This window comes from Orbicella franksi, chromosome 11 (assembly GCF_964199315.1).
Source record: "Orbicella franksi chromosome 11, jaOrbFran1.1, whole genome shotgun sequence".
Taxonomy (NCBI): domain Eukaryota; kingdom Metazoa; phylum Cnidaria; class Anthozoa; order Scleractinia; family Merulinidae; genus Orbicella; species Orbicella franksi.
The window spans coordinates 3,767,501-3,775,000 of NC_138155.1; the positions used below are offsets into that span (position 1 = coordinate 3,767,501).

The 7,500-nt window shown below is 41.2% G+C and overlaps 2 protein-coding genes across 4 annotated transcripts in view; both read right to left on the reverse strand.

The window, feature by feature from the left end:
• The window catches only part of LOC145460127 (uncharacterized), a 9,652-nt gene extending 4,160 nt beyond the window's left edge, over positions 1–5,492 (reverse strand). Inside the window, exons 1-6 of one of the 2 annotated variants that reach the window (XM_081444857.1) lie at positions 4,740–5,492; positions 2,973–3,096; positions 2,725–2,886; positions 2,290–2,367; positions 1,249–1,316; positions 1–107 (exon numbers count right to left, since the gene is read on the reverse strand). The exon at positions 1–107 is cut by the window's left edge and continues 7 nt beyond it. In XM_081444857.1, the coding sequence (XP_081300983.1) occupies positions 1–107; positions 1,249–1,316; positions 2,290–2,367; positions 2,725–2,886; positions 2,973–3,072 (515 nt within the window). In that variant the 5' untranslated portion in view covers positions 3,073–3,096; positions 4,740–5,492. Of the gene's footprint in view, positions 108–1,248; positions 1,317–2,289; positions 2,368–2,724; positions 2,887–2,972; positions 3,370–4,739 lie in introns of those variants that run through there. The other variant, XM_081444858.1, reaches the window with a different exon arrangement.
• Positions 5,493–7,157: 1,665 nt separating this feature from the next.
• Positions 7,158–7,500, reverse strand: part of LOC145502638 (uncharacterized) — a 14,026-nt gene continuing 13,683 nt past the window's right edge. For both annotated transcript variants that reach the window (XM_081481976.1, XM_081481977.1), the window contains one exon: positions 7,158–7,500. This exon is cut by the window's right edge and continues 1,835 nt beyond it. The gene's annotated coding sequence lies outside the window, so the exon portion shown is untranslated.

Sequence of the window (7,500 nt, forward strand, 5' to 3'; positions counted from 1 at the left end):
TTCAGCCTCTGCATTTGTGACTTGTTCAAATCATTTAGGTCCTTTTGCTTTAATCCATCAACAGACTTGGCCCTCAACTCTAACAACTCTTTGTTTTTCTTGTCAATCTTCTTTCAGTTAAGTGTGGCTTGCACAAAGCTTCACGTCTATTTTCCAACTTTTCTCGTTAATTCATGTAAAAACATTTGCCTTTTTAACCAAGCTTTACGAATTTACATCCGGTTAGAGACAACCCAGTCGAGTCCGTTCCCAGAACACCCCTCGCGCCACTTGATTTTATCTCGCTCCCGACCTCTAGATACGATTGAATGGGAGGGAGAGGAAACATGTCTCATAAGTAAATGTTATGGAAAGGGCTCAAAAGGAAATGCGGTGTTAAGGTCTCCTCAAAATCCAGTGAAAATTAGGATTAACAAAAAAAAACAAGCAGAGAAAAACTTTTTAGGGTTGTTTAAGCCCAGGTTTAAATCACGCTTCACTATACGTAACTTCTGATCTCTCAAATTCAGCCGAATATCACTTTTATTGATATCTAGCGCCCGTGAGACTCCCATATAAAAAGGAGTGGAGTGCTCGTCGAAAATTTTCAAAAGAACCCCTAAGAGGTACCAAAATCCTGTTTTGTGGGCTTGGCTTGAATTTTTTTTTCATGCCTAATAGATACCAATTCTAAAACAAAACATTATGTGAAGGTGAATTAATCAACATGACACGAGCGTGGGACAAAGAGAAATTCTGCGTCCCCGACAGGAATCGAAGCCATGACCTCCCGAACACCGGGTGGGCGCTCTATCCACTGAGCTACGAGAACTCATGGAGAGCAAAATCATTTAACCGAGTTCATATATGACAGGTGTCCTGCATACTGCTAGGATCAACGCTATCGAAGTCATCGTGAGTAGTGATAAGTTAATAAAGATGGTGAATTTTAAGCTCGGTAATGAAATGCGAAGGTGAATTAATCAGCATGACACGTTGATTAATTCACCTTCACATTTCATTACCGAGCTTAAAATTCACCATCTTTATTAACTTATCAACAAAACATTATCTCCTCTCATATTTTTTTTCGGCAATAAAAGGCTCCCGCTGTGGACCTTTTGAGGCTGAAAACCCTGAGAGGTACCAGAACCGCTCTTTTTACCCCCTAAAAGGTACGACGAGGACCCCCGTTTTTTTTTTGTATATGGGAGTACCCCCCCCCCCGCGTCCCCGCGCCGGGGTCTAGAGAGTGTAGATTGTGGATACAGCCAATCCTTTATCACACCAGGTGATAGCCTCTTTGTAAAGGAGTAGCTTCACACAGGCACTCGTTCCTGTCAAAAAAAGAAATAGAGTACGTTAAATGAAATTCAGCTGGTTTGCTGATTCGTGCATCATGAAGCCATTGTGTGTACTCCTCTTGCAAACTGTCTTCGCTACAACGTAGAAATGAACCAACGTGTGCTTTGTGTACACCAGCTTGTACTGTCCCTGTAACACGCGTTCTATACGTACACACGAACAGGCATGTCCCCGCTTCACGTCCCCGCAACGTGACGCTTAGTGTGTGCAAACATAAAGCTTAGTTCAAACACCTGTAACACAGTGAAACCTGTATTAAGCGGATCCCATATTAAGCGGACACCCTCTATTAAGTGGATACCAGCTTAAGTCCCTAAATTTTCTTCCTACATTTACTGTAAAAAAAAAAAAAAACCTGCATTGAGCGGACACCTCTGTTAAGCGTGCGCGGACACCGATATAAAGCCATTTTGTTGCACAAAACCTGCAATAAGCGGACACTTCAAGGGCTTTTTACTTTTGAAAGCTCAGCACAGACTTCTTTAACATTGTTCAGCGATGTCGTTTTAAAGCTAAGTAGATTACTTCAGATTGATGCATTGACTGACTGGACATTGTGCTATGAGCAATCTGTGATCTCACACTGTGTTACACTGAGCTACAAAGGGTTAATAATTAACTATTATTGCACAATATATTAGAACCTGCTTAGAGAGGACACCCTGTATTACAGTAAGCGGACACTAGTGAGGGTCCCAAGGGTGTCCGTTTCATACAGGTTTCACTGAATACGTATTTGGCTCTCAAATGCTGTCTTATGTCGGAGGTCAACGAACTCGCCCGCTCATCACCGTTTTCCGACTCTAAACTACCAGCGAAAAAATTACCAAATGTAGACTTTTTTATGCAGGCATTTTTGATAGCCTGAAAGAACAAAATTACCTAAACAGTGAACTGTATGGACAGGAACAACAAAGTTAGATTACAAAGAGATGAAACCCTTACCTCTTGCTATGGCTTTGATGTAAGTTGGCTGCAGCTCCGTGGCGGCTTTTGCGTCATCTAGTGAATCTTGATAATTCCCTTGAAAAATCAAAGGAGCTCAGTCACAATATTTTGAGTTATTTTGGCCACAAACAAAATTACCTTTAAATGGTAGGAAACCTAAAAATTACGGTTAAATAAGATAGAAAAACACCAAAGAGATAATGATAAACCATAAGGGAACAAGGATGGCTATGGATGGAGAAGATTAACACGGATTACAAACGACGAATTTGAAAAATTGAGGCTAAACTTTTCAATATGCGCAAACCGTGACTGCGCTCCTTTAAGGAGGCAAAGTTTTATAGTTACAAGTCCGGTAGAATAATACAATGGAAGAGTGACATATTTACTCAGTGGTAAAATCAAGGAATTATACATAGAACGTGGTCTTACCCGAATAGAAATGAGCCATTGATCTGTTGTGGTACAGTTTGGCGTTAAGCTCGTCATCCCTGCAGTTCACCTTAATTCCTTCCGAGTAAAATGCTATGGCGTTGCTGAATTCCTCTCTTCTAAATGCATCATTTCCTTCATTCTTGTACACCTCTGCTATTGCTACAAGTGGACACAATGGTTATGGCAAGAAAACAAACAGACCCACGCGTAATTAAATGATGTGCTTTGTTTGTCTACTCTCTCACCTTGCAAGGTGATGTCGTCAAAAGCCAGTGTTCCTTCACCAGCCGGTGCGGAGTCTGTGAAATCTCTTTCTTTCTCAGTCCTGACTTCGTTTGTCGCCATGAACAAGTTTGATCTGTTTCAATGCTGTGAAATTGTTCAATTTGTAGATAGTGAATTATGAATGCAGACCTTAAATTAACATAAATTAATATTAATAGGACTGTTTTACTGACAGGATGTTTCGGAGCTGAACATGTGATGTGTTAGCCATCCCATCCAGGCCGGTAGTTGCAATGTTTTTCTTAGCCACACCATGCCACGCAAACCGGAGTTAAGCGCTGAAAACGAGCGTGATCTTTTTGTAGGGTTGTGTGTGTTTTGTACTTTTTGGATCGTCAGGCAAGTAGCTAAGTAGCTAACCTGTTTCTTTCGTCGTAGCTGGTACAGTATTTGATAGAATACGTACACAGAACTAGAAATTCACTGATCTTACGCTGGTAAGGGAAAATTCTGCAGCATTTTATAGTGTGGTATTAAAGACAGACAAAACAATGATAAGATAATTTTTGAAAAGTGTTTCAGAACACATCTCACCTGGTAAAAGGTTTCTAATTTATGATATTTCAATGGTTTTATCTTAACCAAGCAGTCAAAGTTTAGAATTCAAAGTAGAAGAAATGCCACTTACTAGCCGAAGATCTGAAATGAAGTTTAAAAAGGGTACAAGTTGGAAGTCATGGTACTGTGCCAAATAGTTCCCAAGTGCAGGAATTTTCCTTTGAGGTAGAAAAGAAAACTAGATGATTTTGATAGGGACTTTTATAGTTTCAGGGATAAGATTTTTCTTGTCCCAGGTTTTAAGACTGAAAGATTATAGGAAATCACGCCAGAGCGTCTGTGGGAAAACGATATACTATAAATGCTTCTGATGTTATAACTGATTAACAGATTCAAATGTGATTATTCGCTTACAAGCAAGGTTCACAAACTCTGAAGAGGTATATATACTTGCTGTAGCGACCGTGTCACGGAGCGAAATTCTTGGAATCGGGGGAACCCCCGTTTGCGGGCTTACTTCATTTCGTTTCGGAAAATACAGTCAGCCCGTTCGCGGACATGCAACTTCCTGTTTGCATGACCAAAAGCATCAAAAAAGCACATTGATGGATTTAATTTCTTGATACCTTCTTCTAATAACCTCCCAGGCACCCAATAAAGGGAGACAGATTCTTGCACATTAATATTCAAGCCGAAAATTCAAGAAAGTCGACCTTGCATACGATTTTAAAACAGCAAATTCGCGTAGCTCGTCTTGAATCTAGACAACCGTCTATGAATTTTTTCGTTTATGAATTCTTTCGCTTTTGAATTCTAGCCTTTTTTAGTTAATTACCACGTAAGTCCACCCGTAATATGGAAAAATATATCGAAATCAAAAGAAGGTTAGGTGTGATATAACTGACTCAGGAAAGCATTTCAACGAAGCAAAGTGACATAAAATCATCCACCTTCCAGCGGTTTGATACTGGACGCCATCTTGGATTGATATAGAGACGACACTGTCGACACATTGCCACCAACTCATTAGCTATGTAAAAGATCGAGAAAAGCGCACGTCTACATGCACTTCGTAGCTTATTAGACTAAATTTCTTGTGTTCTGTAACATTTGTGGCCGTCACAAAGTTTATAGAATGTATAAAGGTCTTGCAAAGACCTGTTGGGCCTTCTTTTGCTACCATATCAAACCAAGATGACTGTAAGTTGCCTACGTAACTACAACGATACCTTATGCTTTTCTCGACGTCGGCATGATACCTCCTGTTATATATCTCAGTCTCTAATGGCTAAGATCACCACTAGAATTGCCATCAGGAGAAGAGTGCTCTCTTTATATCCGCGTGTGATCCCAGTCTCTGTCATCCAATGCGATCTGCCCGAGGCCTGCGCTACAGTAAAACAAAATGTAAACTCGTTGCGACGACTGCAATTGTATTCCGAAAACATTTGCAACTTACTTTCTTACCTGCGACTCAAAAATTAGTATAGTTTAACTCAAGAGGCCTATAGAACAATATTTGGAAATTCTGAAAGCACTAATGTTATACTGATCCTTAATTTTGAGAGAATGCTGCAGCATCAAGAGCAAAACTTGTGTGATTAAGACTTCGGGTGTTCTTCGTCAATCTTCGGGAGATCGGAAATATTAACTGACTTGGCGATAACGTTCAGGTCAAATTCGGGAGTGTTCGGGAGAGCCGCTTCAGGTTTCTTCGGAAATCGTTGCTTGGTTACTTGGGTACTGGGAGTACCCAGTATCTGAAGGCAACACTATTTTGTGCTGGTGCGTGCTGGTGCCCGGGCACCAGTGTTCGGGTACCGAGTGTGAACACAACATTAGTCTTTCCAGTGTCTGGCCACGACCCAAAGAAGCCTGGGGCCCGTTTCTCGAAGGTCCCGAAAAGTTTCCACACCCGGAAAGCTGTGGCAAAATCTCAAACCTTATGATTACGGATGCCGTTTTATTCACAAAGGCCGGCTAGTGTGGTATAGGGGTATTCTCGTGATGCGTGATTAGCTGATTTTATTTTCCGTGAAAAGTGAATTGAGGAAATTATTCTTCGTGACTAGTGACCTGAAGGTTTTGCGTGACCCGTAGAGAATCTGAATTATTAACCGATATTCGTGATTTTACGATTCTATTCTACGTGATTTTAACTAAGACTGGCTTTGCGGGCCCGAAAAGTTTCCGTGACTTTCGAGAAACGCCCCCCTGGTCTGATTGAGGTTAGTTCGCTTTGTTACGGCAACTAATTCTGCTTGCTTGACAAATAGATGACTTGCTCGGTTAACTCGAACACCACGATCTTCTGATCGCGTCCTTCACTGCCTGTCTCACTTCCTCCATCTTCCAACAGTACAGAAATGGGTTAAGAGGTGAGTTTAACAAGGTGAGAGAACATGTTACATTCTCAGCGAGGTAAAGAGTGGTGTAACCAGTCCACTACATGGGCGAATCTAGGGGGAGAGTGCAGGGGGTTCGCACCCCCCCCCCCCGCGAGATGCAGCTTCCTTCTTCGTTTTCGCTTTTAAAATTTGTTTACCTCGCCAGTCAGTTACGCCATTCCTTAGTGGTGCACCCCGGCCCTCCTAAGAAAAATCCTGGATCCGTCCCTGCACTAATAATAACAATAACTGCAACTGCTAAACCAAATGGAACATAAGAAACCAGAGATGCTGTTTGCACCCATAATGCACTGGACACTGTCTTCCTGTATCGAGTGGTATTGACCTCCGTTCAGTTGTCCTTGGTGGACATGGTCCTGTTTTTGAGCTTGATGTTGACGAAGTATGAGATATATTTTACAGCAACAACAACTTGAGATTATCATACACGGCATCACCTCTATGCAAATGAGGCTTACAAAAATAACCTCGTTGAAAAACAATACAGCCCAAATCGAAGCCTAGTTTAAAAAAACTTCTTTACGTAGGGTTCAGAACAATCTTAAAGTTTTGAAAATTTGAGGTGGCTCTGAACCCTGTGTACAGAGTTGTTTAAACTTTGCCAAAAGTTGCGTCTTATCATTCTTATCAAAAATACATAAAAAATACATAAAAAATTTACCTTGCCGTTTTTAAATTATAAGCCCCTAAAGCTGTAATTAAGGGTGTTTTTAGCAGGGCATACTGTTGCTATGGTAACCTACGGTGTCACGAAAATGACAACAACGTGTTCACCAATGATTGGGCAGTTTTTTAACCATGATTGTAGCATCAAGTGATAAAGAGTGGTTATAACGACCCATCAAAATATAGGTGCTGGAAACTGTTCTGAGCCACCTTAAGGATATCATCGTAATTAATTAATCATTATACTGTAATTCTGTTTTCTTGTTTGTGTGGCAAATCAAAATATAAAAACCCTAGCTGTTTCATTTTTCCGTATCTTCTGTTGTAGTGGTGCGGTTTTTTGCAATAGTCTACCTGTGAAGAAAAGCACAAACTCTCAAGTTCGGCTGCAGTGGTTTCTTTATCACCCTCTGAAACACGGCAGTCATGTGAGGCTGACATAATTTTTAACAATTTAAAAATTGATTGAGCAGATTCATAGACTACGAGTAGTCCATCTGTCGCTTAGCTCGTCGAGCGAGACCGTAAATAAACCGCTAACATAAAATGGCTGCGTGAAATCTTGGGGCGAGACGCGCACGAAAGGAGGGACTACTTTACCACCTAAGCTAGACTACGAGTAGTCCCTCTTTCGCTTAGTCCGTCGTGCGTGACGCAAAAGAAAACCGCGAGAAAAAAATGGTCGCATGGCTATTTTTATCTCGCGGTTTTCTTTCACGTCACGCACGACGGACTAAGCGAAAGTTGGACTACTCGTAGTCTAACCTAAACCAGAGAGTTTGAATTACAGGAATTATGCGTTGCTCTCACAACACAAAATATGATTGGCCTATGTTAGGAGCGTTGACAAAACGTTGTCAACATTCGAGATACGTGTGACGTCTTGCAAGAATGGTTATCTCCCGGGGTTATCTCG